This window comes from Motacilla alba, chromosome 2 (assembly GCF_015832195.1).
Source record: "Motacilla alba alba isolate MOTALB_02 chromosome 2, Motacilla_alba_V1.0_pri, whole genome shotgun sequence".
Classification (NCBI taxonomy): domain Eukaryota; kingdom Metazoa; phylum Chordata; class Aves; order Passeriformes; family Motacillidae; genus Motacilla; species Motacilla alba.
Genome location: NC_052017.1, coordinates 124,726,430 through 124,750,374, shown reverse-complemented (window position 1 = coordinate 124,750,374; position 23,945 = coordinate 124,726,430). Strand labels below are relative to the sequence as shown.

At 35.7% G+C, this 23,945-nt stretch overlaps 1 protein-coding gene across 14 annotated transcripts in view; it reads right to left on the bottom strand.

Annotated features, from left to right (window-relative positions):
- RALYL (RALY RNA binding protein like) overlaps nucleotides 1–23,945 on the bottom strand; it is a 370,447-nt gene that overhangs the window by 50,546 nt on the left and 295,956 nt on the right. For all 14 annotated transcript variants that reach the window (XM_038127993.1, XM_038127994.1, XM_038127978.1 and 11 more), the window contains 2 exons: nucleotides 18,714–18,789; nucleotides 1,058–1,090 (listed from right to left, as the gene is read on the bottom strand). In XM_038127993.1, the coding sequence (XP_037983921.1) occupies nucleotides 1,058–1,090; nucleotides 18,714–18,789 (109 nt within the window). The remainder of the gene's footprint in view (nucleotides 1–1,057; nucleotides 1,091–18,713; nucleotides 18,790–23,945) is intronic.

Sequence of the window (23,945 nt, the reverse complement as noted above, 5' to 3'; positions counted from 1 at the left end):
CTTTATGCTACAGAAACCAAGACATATCTCAGTCCTGTTTATGCTAATTGGTAGAGTTCTTTTGATCATAACTTACACTCTTTCTTGCTTATTAACTTTACTTCGCACTTCAGAATTTGAAGTTGACTTCCAGTTCTGCAGTTAGTACAACAATTAGGAAATTACTGATAATAAAAAAATTACATGGTAAAGCTAACCCTTAAACGGATATTTTGTATGGGATCTTTTGTCTGCACTTTATATTCTTGACTGCACAAAGTACGGTGTGAACAGAGGAAGATGAGAGTTAAGACACATAAAAAAGACACTTCAGAAGGAAAACGGGGAAGGAGAATGTTAGGACACTTTGGAAGGCTTTAAAGAAAGAAGCTGAAAAGAAAACTGTGCATGAAAAGTAAAATTCTGACTCAGAAGTAAAACACCGATAATTACCACTAATACATATATTAGTCTACATTTTATAGAAGAATGATACTTTTTAGAATATGACACATTTTAAAATATTTTTTTTAGTATGATGAGTTATCATTTTAATATAGAGAACATATAGCTGTTTAAGTGACTGACACTATGAAGGCTATGGCTGAAATATGATAATCATTGCAGTGATTTATAATCAGGCTAAAATGCGATTTTTTTCTATTTCATCAATTTGATTTTATTTCTGTTATTGAAGTATCACAATTTTTTAAAGGACATTAGTACTTATTTTTTCATGGTTTAGACAAGTGGTATAGATGAGATTTAGAATAGTTTCTGAATAAAGTCCATGAAAATAAATTACTAAACCAGCTACTTTTTAATGCAACATTTAATTCCTCTATGTATTTTAGTGTAAGCTTTGTTTAGTCAATAAAAGCAAAACATATTTTGTTTCTTTTTGAAAAGGAAAATATCCATGACTGCTAACTTTATTGACTAAAACCTGCATTTTATAAGCTTAGCAAATAACCATAATGTTGAAATAGGATGTTTATGCTTAACATAATCTCATAAATTATATTGTATGGTTGTTAAATATATAAACATCCATTAAAACATGCATATTCTTACTTACCCAACGGACAGGAAAGGCTCCTTTGATTCAAGTCTGTCAAGTAAATAACAAAAGTTTTAAATATAGGTATTTATTGTGTTTCAAAACAATTATGCAATGAATTTAAAACAGCTGTTCTCAGCATCAAGTTTATTTAATTACACAATTTAGCATGAATAGAAGGGCCTGATTCATTTTAGTAGGCGCCTGTAGTATCCCACTTTAGTTTCCACTTAACTTGGAAAAATCCCATTTACCCAATAGAACTTTGATCTAGCAATCAAATATTTACAAAGTAGCACATCTAGGCCCTTTGAATTTCACAGATTGAGGTGACTTGTGTAGATATTTGAATAGAATGTCTAGAGTGAACAAGAAATACTGTGTTCTTTTTGTTGCCTTTTTTTTTTTGGTTGGTTTCCAGCATCCTATGCTCAAATGACATGATCACTTCATCCTTATGAGAAATTCTGTCCCATTTGCCAGAGCTGGCCTTGTGCTGGATCTGGGTGTCACTGTTTTGGTGGATCCAGAATAGTTCTCAGTTCTAAACCCAGTGGTTCAAAGTGGTCTCCCACTCCCTGTTTGACTGCTGTGGCTGTGAGGAGATGCAGCACCTGCATACTGGCAGGAGCCTCTTCTACTGGGAGTTTCCATCCAGCCAGGGCAGATACAAGAGTCCTCATCTGTGCTCCTGCTCTGGTATTTGCAACTGGCTGCCCTTATTTTTTTAGTGTTCACTTCAGTGAGTTTACTGATGTCAGCTGCTTGATAGGACCATTAGTATGTGATTTTAGGATCCTTTATAAACATGTTTAAAGCATATTTGCGGCGGAGTAATTTTGAGTGGTTGCATGATGTGCAAAAATGTTCTGTTGTGATGATTCCCACTGAATATACTGTGTTAGGAAGAGCAGAAAATAAATGCCCAGGCCATTGATATCTTTTTGTAGCCTTTAATGAAAGTGTTTCTAATGCAGCAAAGGGTATCATATGTGGAACTGAACATTTAATTTACGAATCTGAAGCCAATTTAAACCCACAACAAAATATTTGAAATATAATAAATTTTCAACAATTACCATTAGTTGTAAACAAACGTACTTTGAATAATAAATGTTTTAAGGAGAAAGTTTAATGAAAGTCCTCTTTGTAAAAAAAAAAACTGAGTACTTTTGCATTTATTATTCATTCAGCAAAGGTTTTGTGAAAAAAACTCACAAACCAATAGACTAGTTTAATTATTACCATCATCTAAAATCCAAAACGTTGGAAACAGAGTCCCTTTTCTGTTGTCCTAATGATGATAGCTCATTGTTCCATTTCTTTCTGGGGTTGAAATCCATGTGGAACTAGAGGAATAGAAGAGGAAGCACTGACCGCTTTGCATATACCTGGGAGAGCAGTAGAAGCCCAAAGCTGCATGTCCTTGTGGTTGGGGCAGTCCCAAGAAAATCTGAGCTTCGTATTCTCTGTGCTCAGGCAACGCTGACAGAGAACAATAAAATGACAGGGCCCTTCATGGAGGGTTTCACCCTTCTCCTGCAGGTTCTGTGCACTAGTGTCATGTTTTGGTTTCCTCTTTTTCTGCTTAGTGAAATGAATCAGTTAGGGGAAGCACACAGTGTTTGGCTGGAGAGATTAACTATAAGCAAGATGGCCAAAGAATTAAAGCCCTAGAACATACTTACATACTTCATAATACAGAAATTTTGCAATCAAGAGAGACATAACACTACCCTGATGGAGTAAAATCTCAAGTAAAATCTCGTGGATTTTACTTGAAAACAAAGTGTGTCTAATAGAATGCCCTGTGGACAAAATACTGCAATTAAAAATCTATTTGAAGTCCATTTTCAAGCTGGAATTCAATTTGATTTAAATAGTGCTGCCCTAGGTTTGACCTCTCTCTATATTTGACTAAATGGTTTTATTTAAATTATCTAATTTGCTGAATTACTTTTAATTAGTTCACATGTTCCTCATAGTAAAGGAACACAGTTATCTGTTGGCTTTTTATTTGGTAATTCAGTATAAGGCAAATTAATATAAAGGTTTAAAACTGCAACACAATATGAAATAACATCTTATATAATCTTTACTGGTGACATTTGTCAATAAAAAACACTTTTTACCTTTCTTTTCAACCTCATGTACAATAACTTTTCCAGAGCTTTGAAGAATTCTTGAAAAATTAAATATGATATTGCAAAAAGGCTAATTCTGATAAGTTTTGACAAGGGCTGTTATACACCTCCAGGAAAAATCTTAAAGCAGATGTCTTCTTTGCGAAAATATATTTTTGGGTCCAAGAAATACTAAGTAGACAGTAAACAAAGGGAATCATGTTTTAATTATGCAGGAGTGGTCGTGACACAGAAGATATTGAGATTTTTTCTTTCTTTCCTGAAATGGTTTTCCCATCAGAAAAGATCAGTTTGTTAATATGCCAAGGCAATATATTAGTTTGAATAGGAGGGAGGGAGGCTAATTGGTAGCATGATTGGGACGTGGCAGACTGAGGTGGTGTTCCACTTTGATTCTCAGCTAAGATTTTCTGAGCTAAGATTTTCCTTATCTACATATAATAGATATATTTTGCAGGAGGAAAAAGAATTTTTACACTATGTAAGTTGCTCAGTTAAAACCAGTCACTGTGAACTGAATGGGCATAGGCAATTGATTACTACCCATTGATATGCTACAGTCCTGTCAACTGTTTAAAATAAGGACCCTACAAATTTCCCATTTAGTGTTATTCCCCTTGCACCCTGTGTTGGAGAGATATTTTACGAGGTCTGATTAGCCCAGTTGTGCATTTTCTTTGCTGCTAAGGTTACTTGTACAATTGGCAATTATCTAAATTCCATCTTTGACATTGACTGAACATCCAGATGGACAAATTTTCAAGGTTTGCAGACAAACATACTGGGAAATGTGACTAGACTAAGGTTGTGTGAATTCCTCTTTCACTTGTAAACAAATCATGGAATGACAGCAAGATCCCAAAGTAAATTCTACTTTCTTGCATATTTGTCCTAGTAAGATTATGGGCAAGAATTTTTCTGCATTTGAGGCCTGACCCAAGATACATAAATCTATATAATTATTTGTTAAAGAATCCTCTCCTCTCTTTCCCAAAACTGTGTACAGGACAAATTGAATAACATTTCTAACAATTTCAATGCAGTACACAAGCAAATGGATTTTAACCAAGAATTCTCCAAGGTAATTAATTATAAATCAATATATTTTTCCTCGTGGTGGTCATATAATTTCATCTTTAAGCATTTAGTAGGAAAACCATGTGAAATTTAATGAATTTGTTAGGATTCTTTTTCTGACTTGTTGAAAAAACAAAACCATCTGCCATGAATCAGAGAAAGGGGTTAGGAACTAATATTTTTTGAGATGAGTCATCATTTTAGGTTACAACCTTCATATCAAAATTCCTTAGGAGGATTAGCTGACTGTGTAGCTGACATCACACATTTTCTGTTTGACTATAAAAGGCATGAATTTTGCAAACATTTTTGGGGTGGGAACATTTTTATTCAAGCCAGATAGGGAAGTCAGGACATTTAGACTGACTAATGTGGCTAACTTATTTACCTGTCAAGTATGTCTTTTTTGCTGTGCAGCTTTAGGAACCAAAGAATTAGCAGGACCAAAGACTTAGCAGAAATATGCATAGTGAAAGAATATTCAGATTTATGGCTCACTCTGTTTTTCAATGCATTAAATTTTAAAATGATGAGAACAACTCAAGGGACCTTTCAAAAGAAACTTAAGGTTCCATTCGCATAATCAAACATGGATGCATTTTTCTCTGAATGTTGAGTTTATGGTTTGAAGTGATCAAAACCCATTTCTCTTCAGAACTTTTTAAGCAGTATTATATATTGTCATCTATTTTTTTTAAAGCATGTGCATTGCAAATTTTGCTGCCTCCCAATATTTCTATTCAAGGCAAGCAAGCCTAATACAAGCATGCCTTAATTTACAGAAGAAATATAATTTCATATAACTTCCTCTATCTATTGAGTCTGAAAGCACATTGCTGATGTACATTAGGTTGTCCTTCATTTCTGATTTCTGTGACTTAATTTCAATCCAAGATAATTTTCCTGGACATTGTCAGTAACTATTGTCAAATAGAATAGGATAAGAAGCTAATTTTTTCTTCTGAAGCTTCCATAAATATATTTTTAAAAGTTGACAATTTTTATCAAGAAACTCTGTCATATTCTGAAAGAAATAAATGGTAGAATGACTGTATAGAAGATCTAATCTATCAGAAGTGTTTCAGAAGCAGAGGGAATGGAAGAATAATTTACATGTTTGTGTCAATTTTTACAATTGTCCCTAACAACTTTAATAAGTTCCAATTCCATCTGGTGGTTGACATTGCAATTGATAACTCAGATTAGAGAAACAACAACAACCAACTGTTGTTTTCATGAACATTGCATACTGTCATGTACTATACATTAGTTTTTGCAGTACCTCAAGAAGTTGTTTTTGACAGACCTAAGTGCTTCTATTATTTATTGAAATATAAAGATTCTAGCAAAAATAAAGAACATCACTTAAGCCATGGGTGGAAACTAACATACAGCGAGCTCAAACTATCATTTCTCAGTGCAAACTGAGTCCTTTGATGCTTGGTGGATAAATGATAAGACAGATGATAGGTAAGACTTAGTCTCATTTTTAAAGCTCTTGATATTGCCTGATATGAGAGTCTCATAATCAAGCTGAGAAATTCAAATGTATCCCCAGCATGACCATGAACAAAGAATTATGTCAATGGGAAACAGAGCCACATTAAATAACAGGAACACTCAATGTTATGATTCATTTAACATTGGTGTGCATAAAGTATTTTAACAAAAATGTTACTGCATGTCAAATAGGTACCAAAAAGCTGGTTTTTGATCATCCAGTGAAGAGAGTTAAAATATGATTTGATTTTTTTTAATAAATTGAAAAATTAATATGAATTCAGTGTGATGAAATTTAAAAAAGAAAAGCAGAGTGAGAATTTGAGAACAAGAACTATTTTATACATATATGAAAGGAAGAAAAACTGGCTGAGTATTGCAAAAAACTTTTTAACTTTTTAAAAGAGGAAGAACTGAGTAACAAGAGACTGCTAGTTAAGGGGGGAATATTAAAACATCTCAGAGCTGATTGAGAAGTGTCCTTTAATCAGCACATGCTTCCTGTCTTCTGGTCTCAGATCATAGTTAATCAAAGATCACAACTGAAATATTCAAGTGGACTAAAACTAAATTTTACTAATTACTGAAGAATTTATTCGATAAGAAAGCTACTACACTAGTAAGCACTCTAGGGATAAACAGATTATCAAACAAGATTATCCCTTTGGCTACCAGCCTCTCTCTATGCAGATCTATACATAATCCTTAATAGATGTATAATACATATTTAGTCCCTTATGAAAGTATCACAACACATTACACATTCTGACTGATTAAAAAGATACATTTTTTAATAATATTTTGTGACTTTTTTGATTTGGTTAAGATTTAAGATTGAGAATAATTTAGATCACTTCTTGAAGCACCAGCTTTTCTCCAAGTCCATGAGGAAAAAGTTGTATCCAGAAGAAGCTAACTTCCCAAGTCATCTGTAGGTGATATGGATCTTACATAGCTTAATTTCTTGTGATAGAGAAACCTGAAATTATAGTTTGTCCCCACAGGACAGCTCGATTTTCTATCTAGGAATGCTTCTGCTCACCTTTGGGTTTGGTTTGCATTCATGCACTTACTCTGCATTTAATATGCTGCAAGAGGGAGGTGCCTTTAGTCTTTTCAGTGTTTTGAAGTGAAAGAAATGGAATGTAGGCCCAGTGTGTATATATATATATATATATATATATATATATATATATATATATATATATATATATATGATTTTAAGATTTTAAGCATTTTACATGTCTGGACAACAGCAAATATGTACAAGGTTTTTTTAAGTAATTAAATTAAATTAAATTTTATTATATTTTTGAAAAATGCTGCAAAAACCACTGACTATTGATACAGTGCATTTTATGTGGCCAGTTCTACTTAGCACCTAACCCCAGGACAGGGTAGTTCCATAACACTATCTGTAGGAAAAGATTTTGAGGGAACACTTAGCACAGGATGCTGTTGATAATACCTGATGTCAGCCTGTACTGATGTGTGGCATGCGTACCAGGTGTATCAGATGTACATAGCAGATGACCAAGTTTAGCCAGTTTCCTAGCAAAATGTGTCTCCTACATCATTTATAAACATGCAATTCTTGTCATAAATACAAATTGCAGGAGCCTCTAGGATTTTTTACCCCTTGGGTAGTTAGGATAGCTAACCTTTTCATCACTAGTTAGTAGAATGTAATTAATAATATGTTTGGGGTTATCTTTGAAGATTGACAGCTGAAAAACTGAATAAAAGGTATCTTTATGTACAGGGAGGAAGTGCTTTAGAGAGACTGCCTCTTCCCTGTGCTAACTTTCACAGCACCAAGAGGCTAGGATGAGACTTAAACCAGCGTATGCAAAAGTTGGTTTTGATATACCAATAGAAATGTACATTGTCATAGTGGATACTGAATGCATTACTGTTATAACACAGGATGAAAGAGTTTTGGGGATGTAGTAGGAAAGGGTGACATGGAGAACTCAGGGGAATTAAAGGAAAACATGAAGTAGTTTCCTATAACGTTCTTAAATAGGTGGCCTAAATTTTAGGCAGCCAGAAGAGAGGGAAACCTAAAAGACTTAAGTAATTTAAAAACTGTATCCTATCTGATTTTACAGGTTAGATTTTGCTGCATCTTTCTTAATGAATCCAAAACTTTCAAGGATAAAATGAACAGTGGCATGGATTCTCATGGTTGACTAAATCGTGGTAGTATGTCTGAGGAAAACTAAATTGTGATTTCGAGTGAAATTGATTCTGACTCTGCATTTGAAAACCTTCTTAGATAATAATGGATTCCAGTTTCCTCCCATGCCATCCAAGAGAAGTCTTCTGTCACCAGAGTTATAAACCAAACTCTGTTTAACCCATACATCACTGTATGATGTTTCCAGTCATGAAGTAATTCACACTTAGATTCATAGTGAGATTCTTGCAAGTTTCCCAAACTCAAAACATGCTCAGTTTGGTACCTTTGTTAAAGAAAGCAAAGGAAACAAAACCTGAAGAATGAAAACAAGTCCATGCAACTGTCAATTTTTCTTTGCTTTTTCCCATGATTTTTATTAGTTGCTTAATTTTACAAAAATCTATGCTCTGAACAAAAGACAGAATTTTGAGAAAAATACAATGTTCTAAGTAGTGTGCCTTAGAGATCTCCTTCTTACAGGTTTAATCATTCTTTGCATGAAGTTGATTTCACCTGACCCTCTTCTGCTGTAAAGCAGAGTAAGAACACTCAGGTCAATATGTACTGATCTAAAACCATCTAGAATGGCTTCTTCAGGGTGGGTTGAACAAAACAGTGCTGACTGATCTAATGCACACAATCAATACTACTTTGCTGCATGGCTATTTGCAGTCACAAATAGATGAAGGTTAATGCAGGCATTGCCTTTGGGGATCCCAAGGGTAGAGGCTTAATATCCTTTTTCCCTCAATGACAATACTAACACTTTAAAGCAGTTACAGGAGGGTCACTTCTTTAACAATGTAAGATTCATGTTTGTCATGATGCTTCCTAGAATAATCTCACTCATACAAAACTGAAACATACAACATACATTTTTATGCCAATAGGTATTAGAAAATGTTCATTTTTTAGGGCTCAAATTACATATGATTATGAATACATTTTTTACTTTTCAATAAAATAGCCAATGCTTTTGCCAAAAGTTTTGGAAATACTGGCATGCAATACCAAAAAGGCATGCAATTTGTACCCTATGCTTTAAAAAATAAAATTACATTTGATATTATGAATCAACAGCACTAAGTATCAGTTCTGGTAGGGTGGATAACATATTTTCAGACAGTATGCTTCAAGACTAAAAGACTTCACCAAGAAATAAAGTGTAATGGTAATTTTATTTTTATAATTCACTGCATTATAATATGTTGCTATTGTCCCTCTGTGTTTCACACAGCCTTCCATGCTATTTGTAATTTTACTTAACAATCCATTTTCTTTCAAATTAAGTATACTTTAAATTTCTTCTTCTAATATAATTCATAAGAGTTTAAAATGTGTTACAGTTTCTTGCTTATCCAACCTTCCTTATTTATTCACAGAGTACTAAATTTATAACCCAGCATCATATTTCTGTTGCTCTCTATAAGCCACTCAAATGGCGCCCTTGCAGTACACCAGCAGCTCCCAGACCAAATTACAGCCTTCTGTGTAATTAGAGGTGTTACATTATGTGAGAACCAATGTCTAATTGCAAGTCCACTAAGTGGATCTCTGAAACACAGCGTTCTGCATCTCTGATTACTGCAGCAATTAAGGGATTACTAAATTCCTGAAAATGAAGGATTCCTCTGTTCATTTGCAATGCCAACACAGGCCCTTCTCTATTCTCTGTCATAAACCCAAGACTTAATAGGACAGTTTCTGAACAGCACTGTCTGCAACTCTTGATACTGTTTCCATGATGCCTTCTTCACTAAAACTCAAATGAAAAATAGAAAAATATCATATTGTCAGTTTCTGATTTTTTTTTAATATGTTGAAAGCGCTAGTCATTTTAGCCTAACTGAAATGCAGCAGAGTACCTACAGAAGGCATCATCTTCATATGTAAGACAACGTGTTGAGTCCAAAGTGATTATTTCTTAAATTAAATGCAAGAATCCATGCAGTAATAAAGGGTAGAAATCTCACATGCAATAAGGGATAGGAACAGGCCTCAGGCTGTCAAGATTCAAAGCAAATGCGTGACTAAAACTACTATTTCTGTTTGCCTGCAGGCAAACCCAGGAATACTCTGGATCTTTTAGGAATTTACTTTTTGATTTATAAGCCAAAGTTTTTTCATCAGTATTAGCAGCCAAAATTCTCGGATAAGAAAGGAGTCATAGTTATTTCAATTAGATAAGAAAGGAGTCATAATAATTTCAATGCCATCAGAAGATTGTGGATATGTTTTCTGTTCTTCTGTGGTATAACAAGTGATTAAAAACTATGAAAAAAAAAAGAGATTAGTTTACGTCAGGTACTTTATCTATAGTAGATTGCTTCAGGTTTCATAGCAGAAGGAAAAAGTAAGAAAGAAAATTAAACACCAGGGATGAAAACCCAACAATAATAAGTGAACAGCCTATTCTCCAAACTTGCTAATCTCTGAGCATGAATGTAATTATGGTGTCTGGGCTTTTGTGGAGGAAGACAACATCATTCATAGGATACCATATATCACCTTAAGCAAGAGGAAGAGTACTGAAATAGAAAGAGGGATGCAGCTCCTATGCAGATGTGTATAAGCTGGAGTCAGTTCCTCTTAACAAAGGAAAAAAAACAAAACCTGAGGAAACATCGTATAAGCCTAAGAAATATCTTGAGGGAAGATTGTTACAAAGACAAGTGCTAGTCTTTACATAGGACCTACTTCTAAATGGATCTGCGTCAAGGCCGTAATTTAAAAACTGATGGTGAATAAATCAAATATGACAAAATGTAAGATGTATCACATAGTGATGATATGCCCTCGTCCCCTTCTTAAGGGGAGTTAGCAGTATTTTTAAAATAGTGAACAGGAAGATTAAAAAAAAAGAAGTTTTGCTGTCCTAGTTGTCGGACTTACCCCACAGATTAGTAATAATATGGCTGAATGAAGAGATCAAGATGCCATTTGCATTTTATGTCTTTCGGTCTTTTTCTTTATCTGTGATTTATTTCAAAATAAACAGAACAAAAGGTTTTCCTATTGCTAAGGATCTGAAATATCTTTCCCCCATTTTATCCACTCTCTAAAGCTATGAAGTGCTGCACAATCATACTCTCAATCACGTGAAAGGGGAAACCTAAACCTTTGTCTGCCTTTCCCAGCCCCTCTGAGCACTTGTACTGTTTTAAACATCTATAGGATCAAACTAATTGCAATTACACCACCATAATTTAGAAATGAAGACCTGCATGTGCTGCCTTCCATCAGCAGATTTTAAAAAAAATATTCTTTTGATATTAATTATTTGACATGGAGGTCTTTTAAAAAAAACAAATAAACAAAAAAAGGTTCAAAATGAATCACTGGGTCTGCCGTAGCTTTGTATTTGTACATTTTAAGATTTTTAATGTAATTGAGAATACTATTTAAATTCTCAACACAAACAAAATTTGTACTGTTCAAGTAAGAATTTGAAACTAAATTATATTTTTTCTGTACAGTAATTACTGTTTCAAATGTGACCACTGGCAACATTCTTTGATTAAATGAATGTAAATACTATCCTGCTGGACTTAAAATCTCTCTATTTAAACATATCTAGAAATGTGGGGACTTTTATGGAAGCTAAATATTTTGTCAGGAGAAGAGCTGCAGAACAACATTTATCTTAGACCCATTCCACTGTACTGAAATAAAATAGCTTTTCTCACAAAGAAAGATAATCAAAAGCATCAAGAGGATACATTTCTGTAGAAAAAGAATCACTTTGATTCAAAATAAATGTCACACTGTATAGTCTTAATATGACATAGTCATAGAAAAATTATGTTCTACAGGCATATTTTTTTCATTCAGTGTATAGAACAAAGTAGGAATTTATACAATTGAATGTAAAAGTAAAGTATCAGAAAATACTTGATCAGGTTCATTATCTATTTTTTGGACTGTGTCTTTATCTCTTGTAGGTTAGTAATAATGATGGACACACAAGTTCATTAAGAAAAAAATACAAAGAAAAATGTTGTTGGAAATCTAGGACAGTATTCAATTAGGAAAGATACTTATACCTGCAGTTATTATCATTCTATGACAGGTTTAAAAAGATTGATAATACACTATCAGCGGCACACTATTACAGTAATGTTGCAAAATCCTGCAGTATTCTAATGGAATGGTAATGCTTGTTTGGCACAGAACTTGTTGAGTTTATGTCAACGCTTTTGAGTGAGAGGAATGATCTCAAGAAGATTCCTATACTAGAAGACAAAATCAGATTGCTCATCAGTGTCCTTTTCACACTTTTTCCTGAAATGAAGCATGCTCAGGAGTGCTCAGGAAAGCAACTCAAAATAATGGATGGCTCTGAGGCAAACCAGACCACACCAAACTCTGTAAACGATATTTACAATAGATGTAAGAAGCAGAGGGCAAGTAGAGAATGACTGCAAGCAATTCTTTCAGCCTCTGCTCTAAGACTGAAAAACCAAAGGAAGTGCAAAATGTGCAACATAATTCAATCAGTTTTGTGATAGAGATTATAAAAGTAAAATGTCCTGAGAAAACAGAAAATATTTGTGTCAAAAAACCCTATTGACATAAAAAATAACCATACCATGTAAAAAAAGAATATCCCTTTCCAGTATACTAATATTAGACGTTTAAATAAGATAATTTGTTCCAGAGACCATGGGAGTGATGAAATTGTAAAGTAAAGGCTGTTTAATGTAGATAATTAGTAGCAAGTTAAATCAGGCATGTTAAATATACATTTCAATTGCATTACATGACAAAGTGATTGGTAATGGGAAATCACTGTGCTATCTAACACCACTCAGACAGTGCTGAATCATACCCCTGAAATTTCAGAGAACAGCTGGGAAAAACTTGTTCTGGGCAGAAGCTTTGCAGGGCCACTGTGTGCTACATCTGGGCAGTGCTGTGGGAACTCAACACCAGTGGCTGGTTCTCGTTATAGCCAAGCCAACACAGTGAGAGGCTATTTCACTCAGTTTTTCCCAGCTTCCTTTAGTGAATCTATTCACTAAATCCATTCTGTTAATTGTCTTGCTCCAAGATGTGCCTCAGCAGGATGGATCTTTGGCTAGCCAGCTTCATTCTCAGACAGCAATAGGAATACTGGAGGTCTGGGGATTGAATAACTCCTCACTGAGTCTTCAAGATGTGACACAGGGGCCTGCCAGTTTTGCTTGTGGCACTCCAAAGAAGCTTGAAGTTTGGCAAGGATGAAAATAATCCACATAGGGATTATTTTTCTTGGGTAAAACAGTCTTGAAAAAGTTTATAGGTCAACTATAATGTTAAATTGTGTAGAGCAAAGAGATTGACTTGATACCCTGGCAGTGCCCAGTAACTTACCTTTCCGTTTTTCTTCCAAGTCCTAGTCCCTTGCTTTGCCACATTGTACAAATGTCACTTTGACCCTGAGAATTTGTCAAGTAACTAGCTTTCTCAGAAAGCTGACTTGAATGTGGCATGGGACACTGTGCTCTTGGCTGTACCAGTACCACCACACTGGTTTGACTCCCCATCCCCCGTGTGATCTCCAGCAGATCCCCACCACCACCTCATGCAGCAGAGCCTGCAGTAATTGTGCTCATTTCCATAGCAATATAAATGGCATCATTATGCCAGCCTGTAGCACACTGTTTTTGTTTTTTCAAAAGAGTCAAAAGTAGGTGCCCTTGTCATCCTTCTCAAACCCTCTTAACCTTGTTACTACCAGAGGGGTGCCAGATAAGACTTTTAGCCAGCTCCCAAGCTGTCAGCCATAGAGACAGGACATGATGCATATGCTGAGGGAAGGCCAGCCACAGGTAGCATGTGCATGGTGGCTCTGCTCCACCTGTCCTGGGGCTTGGGTCCACTCCTTGAGCAGCTGGGAATGGTTGCACAACATCAACAGCCTCTGGAGTCAGCAACTGAAACAAAGGCTTCTGAAATGGAGGAAAAGCTTTCAGGCATGTATATAATATGCCATATAACATGGTAGTGGACTGAAATGAACAACAAATAATTAAAGCATTTTATGATGAAGAGAAGCAGAATAACAGTCCAGCAGACTACTTATGATTAATTCTACTTTGGTATGTTGGAGAGTAAACACAGGAAAAAAACAGTAAATGGGCTTTCATATGGTGACACCAAGTTGCTTTAGTGAAACACTGATCAAAACACCACTAAATTAAAAAGACAAAGTGTGATGTTTTAGTTTACCAAAACATTGCTCCCAAAGAGTGCTTTAACACATTTGTGTCAGCACCTTTAATCTTCACCTTGTTTCAAAGATACTAAGATGTGCTGCTGGTACAATTAATTTTTGCTGGAGGCTAGACCAATACAACGAGATGCAAAACAATTTTAAGATGCAGATTTTTTAAGCGTGTGATTTTCTGCAGAAGTGGTGTGCTAAAAAGAAAATTCAGAGCAATTTTGAATCTTTTGAGACTCAAGTCCCCCTGAATGCAATGAAAATTAGGATGGATGATGATGGAGTTTACAGCTATGTTAGAGTTTAACTGATTCCTGAGCACTACTCTAAGAACATTTTAAGATATTCAACGAGCATGCTTAAAGTTAATACTGTGTTTAACAGCTTTCTGAAGCAAAGACAAAATATTCTCAAAATATTTTTAAGGCCTAAAAAAAAAATGGAAGTGCTTTTATTATTTAGTTATCTGCCTTGTACCTAAAAAAAGTTGTGTGTCTCACATTTAGGCTCATGCTAAATTTCACTTAGGTAAGATTAAATGAGATTATTTTCACACAGATCATAAAGCTAGAGAAGTTAAAATAAAGGAATGTATATCCTGAACTGAGATATTAAAGAGGATTATACCATTACAGGAAAAAATGAATCTAATGACTCGGACACACAAGCAAATTATGAGGATATAACACATCGCAGACATCAGCTGCTCAGTACATACTTATGAAAACTGAAAAGTAAGTGTCAAAGTTTGTTTAAATGACTGTCCTAGTTTTGTCTAGGACAGAGTTATTTTTTTGCAGTAGCCAGGAGTGGTGGTGTGTGCCTGTGGTCCCAGCTACTGGGAGACTGACCCCATCGGATCGGACTGATTGAGCCCAGGAGCTGCTGGCTGCTGTGTGCTCTGCTGAGTGGGCCTGGCCATCACCTTAATATTGTTGAATACCATTTTACATCACGACCAGTGACAGGGAAAAAGGACTTTTCCTCTGGTTTCTGGAGAGAAAGGCATTCCTTTTCCAGTCGGGAGAAAGTGTGGTGTAGTGTGGTGTGGAAAAGCTGGTTGGTATTGGTCACGGGCTTTCTGTGTAAATAGTTTTTGTCTCACACCTTCTGTTATTAATATTTTTGCTGTTACTGTTCTCTTTTTGTATATTTTTTTAAATCTCATTGCTGTTTCCAGTAAATTGTTCTTGTCTCAAACTGCAATTTTCACCCTTTGTGCCTCAACTCTATCTCTGGAGCAGGAAGGGGTAAGGAAAGGGATGTGAGTGAGCAAGTGGAATCTCATTTGGGAGAGTCTCAGAAGGTACTAAATTGGGAGTGTCATTGCTAAACCATGGCAATGACTTTATAGCACATCTCTTTCTACATTAAATTTTCTGTCTTGTCAAAGGAAGGAAATTGTGTTGCTTCAGCATAATATGCTCCTGATTTTTTTTAACCAATGTATTAACTTGGTCTTGATAAATTGATTTCTAATAATGTGTTTTAGTACATTTTTTACAATCAAAGCTAGTCTCATCTAATAATTTTCTGCACCTCTTCTTCTTAAAAATAGATATAACACCTTCCCATACCTACTGTTTCTTTACTTTACATGACCTCCATAAGTTTTTGGAAAGAATCTCTAATAGTCCACACGCAGATTCAGCTAATCCTTTGAACACACTACAGTGAATGTTATCAGATCATTTCCATCAAATTCACTTAGTTAAACATTGGTTAGCCAATTTTTTTATTGCATACCCTCTGGTAAAAATTGATTTTCTTTAATAGTTGGTCAGTTAACCACTTCTGATGAAGTAAAAGAAGACTTTTCTGTATCATCTGCTCTCTTTTCCTCTTAACTAAAAATCAGAGGATGTTACTCTAATGACAATTTTTTGTTACCTTTTATAGTATTATGTTCTTTAACCTTTCTGACATCCTGTAGGATGCTGCTGCTCTTCTTTTCTACTTCCAGTCATGGCATTTTGATTCTCCATTTTGTACAATTCCTTTTCAATTTCTAGAATGTTAGAGAAAGCTGATGCTGTCATATTATTCCTTTGATTTTTTTGCTTCAAGAGAATTTTCTGTTCTACCTTAAGCACACTCAGTGTAAGATTTTCTGCACTTCTTTTGTCCCTCAAATTTCTTTCCAAGAACCTTTCTACTCACCAGATCTCTGAGCTCACTTAAATCTGTCCTTTCTGAAATCCATTATCCTCTTTCTACTTACAGTCCTGCCTTTTAACAGTGACTATTTTAACCAATAACTCTCTTAGTGCAGATCAAATCTACTGTAACCACTTCCCTCTTATCTGTCTCAGTCTTGTGGGTGGATCCTGGCCAGCAGCTAAGCACCCACATAGTCACTGTCTCCCCCCCCTACCATCGTTCCCTATCAGGATGAAGGAGAGATCAAAAGTTAAAAAGCCTCATGGATTGAGATATTTGCAGTGTAATAGGGGAAGGGAGAAGGGAAAAAAATCCAAGTGATGCAAAGGCAATTACTTTCCACCTACCATAAGCTGTCCAGGCAATCTCCAAGCAACAGCTGCTTTGGAAGAAAAACCTTCCCAGTTTTTATTTCTGACCATATGAGAGAATATCTCTCTGGCCAGGTTGGGTCAACTGTCTCAGATATATTTCTTCATAACTTCTTGCCCACACTAAGCCTATTAATTATACAGGCAGATCATGAGAAAATCATGAGGCTGTGCAAGCACTGTTCAGCAACAATCAAAACATTGGTGTGTTTTAGCAACAAATCCAAAACACTTATAGGATTCTATGAAGAAAGTTAACTCCATCCCAGTCTGACCCAGTTACAGTGTTCTGAAATAAGTAAATGTTCTCAGTGTTGCCAAAACTTTATTAGTCATTGATCTTCTCACATAATAGGTTAAGTGACTGAGATAATAAAAGTTCCTGGTTATCATACATAGAATGATTTGTGTTGGAAGGGATCATACCATAGAGTGATAGAGGGGGTTGGAAGGAACCTTAAAGATCATCTAGTTACAATCATCACTCCATGGGCACGGATGCCATCCACCAGATAAGATTGCTCAGGACTCCATCCAACCTGGCCCTGAATATTTACAATGGGACACCCACAACTACCCTGGTCAATCTGTTCCAGTGCCTCACTATCCTCTGAGTGTAGAATTTCTTCCAGCATCTAATCTAAATTCCTCCTTTTTTAGTTGGAAATTGTTCCTCCTTTATCCTATCTGCCCATGTAAAAAGGTGTTCTATTTCATAAGCCCCCTTTAAGTCTATTTCATAAGCCCCCTTTAAGTACTCCAGATCAGGACACTGTACTCCAGGTGGGGTCTTACAAGGTCAGAACAGAGGGAAAATTAAGATTAACGGAGAAATGGGAGGATTCTCTTAGCTGCTTATAAAAGCCTCACAATCTTCTAGAGAAATAGTTTGCACTACATCCATGAAAGGACACAATCTAAGATATTTTTCCTCTTTAAAATTCTTTTGGAACTTTCCACAGGTCTCTCTTATCCCTACCTTTTCTGTAGAACAAGTATTTATGAGAAACCCTTCAAAAGCTCAGAGGTAGAAATGGATATAAATGCCAGAAATCACAGAACATCTTTCAAAATCTTTTGAAATACTGGAACAGGGACAGAGTAGACCAAGGTTACCAGGAACACCTACAGAGTTTAGTAGTTTGCAGTTGAGAGTAATGATGGAACAGGGATTCTCTTCTCCAAAAATAATATTTCTCTCACTTCAGCTAAGGACAGCTATATGATACAACTTCAAATCTCTTCTATGTAGGATGGAGGCTCAGACCTAAAATGCTTCTGGTTGTCTTATTCTGAAATGCCGCCCTCGAATTTCCATCTGAAGCTTTCAGACCAGACAAGGCATGAAAATGTACTGCTCAAGTGTGTCTGATTTCACTCCTGAGGTGTTGCTCTCAGAGCCAGTCTACCTACATTTCAGCTACAGTAGAAATCAGCCCTTACTCCTTCCATGGATCTGGAGCATAAATTCTGTAGTACTTCTATGAGATGTAAGGTTTATTGAGTGGAAATACATGTGGGCATGCTAGCCCTAACAATCTGTAATGTTTCACTAAACATAATTGATTTCTGAAAAAAAAGTGGATGTTTCCTCAAGTTTGTAAATGCTCTATGACAAAAGGTATCTGGGAATATGAGAAAGACACCTCAATGCCACTATCAATGGATACTGAACAGCCAAGGAAGAAATCTAGTCTGAACTTGGTTCTCACCCCTGACAGAAAAATCTGTGAGAAACCAATTTTGTTGCTCTGAAATTGTTAGTTATTTCATTGATCATTGCAAATAAAAAAGTCAAAAAAATGAGGCCATAGCCAAGCACCAAATCATAAGGACTTAAAAGTTGAAATAACACTCAATTAAGAAAGAAAAAAATATTAATAGTGGTACTAGGAGTGGGAGCATTAATAAGTACTCAGATTTCATTATAATTTTGGTAAACATTGCGCAGTGCTGTTGGTAGATACATTTTAGGTTACCATAATTTTTCTGATAAAAATTATATTGGGGTAAGTTAATGTGAACTCTCACTTACCTATAAAGTGCTGAAAGTGGCCGCTTGTTGCCAGGTTTTGGTCTGTATGGTTTTGGTTCTCCTGCCATGTTGATATCTAAAAGCAAACATTTGATATCAGTAAGTCAAACATCTGGAAGCTTGCAAAGGCACCTTCAAGTCATTGAAAATGAGTAAGAGGCAGTGAAAATAGACCATACCTAAAACACCTGTCTAGTTTTCACCTCTTCTAATTGATGCCGTAAAACTTTCTGAAAAATTTTTATTGTAATGCATGAGGGTTTAGGCAAAATAGAAGCTATTGTTAACAGAGAGAAATGACGTTTTTTAAACACACAAGTTTCTACTTGGTGAAGCCAATAATGTATTTCTAATACAGAAGATTTTTGTAACTTAGATGGTGAAATTAACTACAATCTCAAATCAAAATCTGTTGAGGAGGACTGCAATTGTTCTGAAGAGTTCCACTTTAGGATCTAAAGAAATGCACGCTGATCATTAACTGCTACTCTATTATCCACTCAGAAAGTATCTATTTCCTGTCCCAAATGCATCACTCCTTGGAGAATGAGAAAATCTGGGTTTACAAATGTTTTCTCTTAAGCAGATACTTATTCTTCTCTACAAGTTTAGAAATCTTGTGAATGTTTTGAAAGTTCACTTATATTCTACCTGTAAATTTATGCTTGAAATATTAAAGAAAGTCAACCTTACATAGATATGAGCTTGATATATATACATAGATATATAGCTTCTATGAAGATTTACAAATATATAGCTTCTATAGTCATTATTTTTGTTCTCAAATTTGTCTCTTCATTTGAAAAATACTCAAAGACATACCAGGAGATAGATGTCTCATTATGATTGCTAGAACAGTTATATGTGGAGAAAGAAGCAGAGACTCCTCAGTGGAGAATACCTTCTGGAGCTTAGGAAGTTGTCTGTATAAAGACAAATCTATATTTAAAAGCTCCTCCATTCTGATTAAATGTTACAAAATTGACTTTATAACAAATCACATAGATAAAGTGAAACTTTTTTTTTAGGAAACGAATTTCATGCAATTTGAGGGATGCTGCAGCTAAATTTCTTCTCAGCTTCAATAATATTAAAAAAAGGGTAACAGTCAACAAAATCATCAGAATTATTTCAGTGTAAAATTGCTGTGACGGAGCATCATATCCTATTAAATGTGGAATCACGTGGTAGTTGAGACTTGCAAGACAACACATGTTTTCAGTAAAGTCTATTTTAACCTGAAAAGTCTATTTTAACCTGAAAATTACTGTGGTGGAGGGAGATATAGAAAGATAAGGAGTAGGAGTAGATATAAACACAGTCCAGTGTTTTAGCAGTGATGCTTAAAGCTCAAACATTTTTATTTCTTATTTTTGACCTCAAAAGATGCAGTAAAAACCTGAGATTTATTGACTGGATACTTTTATTGCACACAAAAATTAATAAAAAACTCCCAATCTGACCTTTTTTAAAAATCAGGATTATTGAAAATGCATGTCTGTTAGACTTCTTTTTGACAGAATATATTTTACCAATGGAAATTTCAGACTTCAAATATTTAAAAGAATTTTTTAAAATTTACACTTATTTTTGGTATTTTGAGCTCAGTCAACATGTATTTAAATTCATACAAGGACCTGATATAAAATGCTTTTATCTAGAAATATATAATATAAAATACTTAAGTAACATTTTCCTTATATAAAGTATTTTGGTACTTAATCTGACTGCAGTTTCTTCTGTAGGAGCTGTATTACTATTAAATCACATTTTTTCATAAAATAATAATTTTCTTGTTTCATCTACCTCTCTGAAATTGGAAAAATATTTGTAAGCAGTTTTCATGCCTCCTTGAAATGCTTTCCTGTTGGAACCCAGGACTCTCCTCTGGGTGTCCTGGATGGCCAGAGCCGCTGGCAGGGGGCTCTGAGACCCTGGCATGCAGCCAAAGACACTCTTGGGGTTTCAATCTTAGCCCATGGAGCAAATTACTAACTCTGTATGAAGAATTACAAGCCACACACACACAAGTTTAGATAGCATAGTAGAGATAATCACGAAGTGAAAGGAAGGATTTCTGAGTGCTGTACAGGGGGGTTTTAAGCCTTGTACGCAGGGGTCCAAGTTTTGTACATGGGGGTCAGGAGATCTAAGATGGAGGGAATTGGGTGTGCCCTGTCCTCTTTCTTTCTCCTTCCTAGCCTCCATGTCTTTGGTGATGTTGGCACTCACAGATTGGTTTAGAATAGAAAGTCACCATTCAATATAGATAGTAGGTATTGGAGAAAAAGTATAAACATGTAGTACGTAATATATGATATAAAAGATGGCACCAGCCCCCTGGAAGGGCAGTGTGCCTTTGTCTGAGCTGCTGAACGGGCCACAGCAGTTCAGGAGAAGAATCTTGTAGATAACCAACAATAAACAACCTTGACAACAGACAACAGAAGACTACTGAGTCTTTCTTCGAAGGCACGGGTTGGAGGAGGGACTTTTCCATCTTTTGGGGTCATCCCAATCCGGGGGTGAAACCCCACACTTTCCTTTCCTTAATTTTAGCAAGTGTTTTATTAAATATATATTATTTTTGTCTTCCATTTTTGTCATAAGTTCAGCTATGATGCCCTTATTGCAAGATATATACATTCTAATATGTTAAATCAACAAAGTAAACACCAAACATTTCTGAATGCCACTGAGGAATTTTGATAGCATTTCCATCGGCTCCTGGAAACAACAGAATTCGAAAAAAAAATATCCTGTAATCATTGCAATAATTAGACCTTTTCATACTATTTTTATATGTCAGTTTAAGGTCATTGACTCTGTTGGCTTTCACCATCTCCTACTACAAGCTGGACAGATTTTAAGGAAAAAAAAAATTATAACCTGCTCTTGGGAAATATCTGAGGCTGTGGTATCTTCTTTGCAATAGCATAATCTTCACATATTTTTGTCTCTCATCTGCTACTGTTTCAGAGTTACCTCTTAAAAGTTCTTCTCCTTAAACCCTTATTTACAGGGTTTAAAAACTTTTCCATATTCTCCTGGGACAGATCAATACTATCTTGATGACTATTCCTATAGGCCTACATTTGCAGCTCTACAAAACCCACTTTAAAAAAAGTTGGGTAGTGTAGAAAGCTAAGGGCTGTTAGTTATGTGTACTCTTTATTTCAATCAAAAATGTCAGAAAGGTGACACTGTAAGAGGCATAGTGGCAAAGCTGCTCAGAATCAGTTAATATTCCCTCACATTTAAATAAGTCTCTAAACAGTGAACTACTTTATACAGATAGTAATAGTCCAACATTCTCTTTAGCACAGGAAATAGTTCTTAGAAAAGCTGTGCACATGGGGCTTTTCTGTTAATATGAAAGTGATTGAATAGCTCTGCAATTCCCTAAGCACTTTGTAGCAAGTTAAGAATGGATGTAGGAAATGCTTTGAAAAGTTAGAAAAGATTTTCACCCCATTATTTTTTCAGCACTATCTCTTCCAGCCTCAATTTTCTAACTAAGATTAGAAGTGAACTTGTCAACATTTCACAAGATAGATTATTTCTATCCCAACTGGAAATCTTGCGAGATAAGCTGTTCTCTTCCTTCATCCATCATTGCTTTCACAGCAGACATTTACATCTACTAGATCATAAACTCTGTGTCAAATAAATTTGCTGTCAGCAGCACAGAGATTTACCTGTGCTAATGATTCCACCCCAAGGAATGCAGAAACATATCACTCCTTAAGCTGTCAAATTAGCTACTACACTTCTACATGAATATGTAGCAGACAACTTCCTACACAAGGGACACAGACATTCACATTTCTTCTGGAGAGGCATAGGTTTGATTAATTTGCGCCTGATGGATATAGAAATGGCTCATGGTCACACTCAAAAATGTATTAAATAGGTAAATTTTCTACTGAAGACCACTGATGAGTGGCATTCCTTGGGGATCTGTATTGGGACTGGTGTAGTTTAACATCTCTCTTGGCAACACAGACAGTGGCATTGAGTGAACTCTCAGCAGGTTTGCCAATGACACCAAGCTGTGTGAACACTGGAGGCAAGGCATGCCATCTAGAGAGACCTTAATAGGCATGAGAAGTGAACCCTTGTAAACCTTTTTAAGTTCAACAAAGCCAAGTTCAAGGTCCTGAACCTGGGTCTGGGCAATCCCAAGTACTAACATAGGCTGGGTGGAGAATAGGTTGAGAACAGGATTAGAGGGTGAAGATGAGGAGCTTGATGTGAATTGGTAATGTGTGCTTGCAGCCCAGAAAGCCAACTGAAACCTGGGCTTCATCAAAAGCAGTGTGGCTAGCAGGGCAAGGGAGGGGATTCTGCCTCTCTGCTTTGCTCTCAAAGTACTGTGTCCAGCTCTGGGGCTCTAGGGGAGGACCACCAAGATGATCAGAGGGGTGGAGCACCTCTGCTGTGAAGACAGGCTGAGAGAGCTGGGGTTGTTCAGCCTGGAGAAGAGAGGGCTTCGCAGGCACCTTTCCTATGTGGGAATGAAGCAGCCCGGGGACATTATTTTCTCAGGTTGTATAATAGAAATGATCACTTAGATATCAATACCAAGATAAATTCATTGCTGAAATTCAAAATATTATGCAAACACTACAAATATAAAAGCGAATATGCAGAAAACAACACATTGTAATGCAGCATCCTGGTCTCATGTGCTTTCAGAATCAAATGAAATTACATTCTTTATCTAAAGAAATACATTTTTAGTTCTATACTTTCCTGTTATCATGGCAGAGCTTAGTCAAAGAATGAGATTCAGATTTCATTCAAGGTTGTGTATCATCAGCAGAACAGATCTGATTTTGAGCATGGTATTTTTATTTGTAATCTTACTGAAAATGCCTGGTGATTAATGACAAAATATAAAAGTAATTAATAAAAGAGCATGATTACCATTTTAGAAGGGCACTCATTGTGTTGAGTGGCTACATAAAATTGTCTGAAAAGACAACTCAACCCAGCATGATCTACATTTCTCCAATTGCCATTTCCTACCATTGACAACCTACCTCCTTTAGGCATGAACATCCCACTTTTGGAGAGGCAGTATCTGCTAGTCCTTATGCTTTGTTCCCTGATTCCCTGGCAAAGTAATCTGAGAATCTGCCCCTGAAGACAACAGCAGACTTAAAACAAGCTTTGTAAGTGCAAGCAATGATACCTAAAGAGCATTCATATCCTGGAAGTATTTCAGTG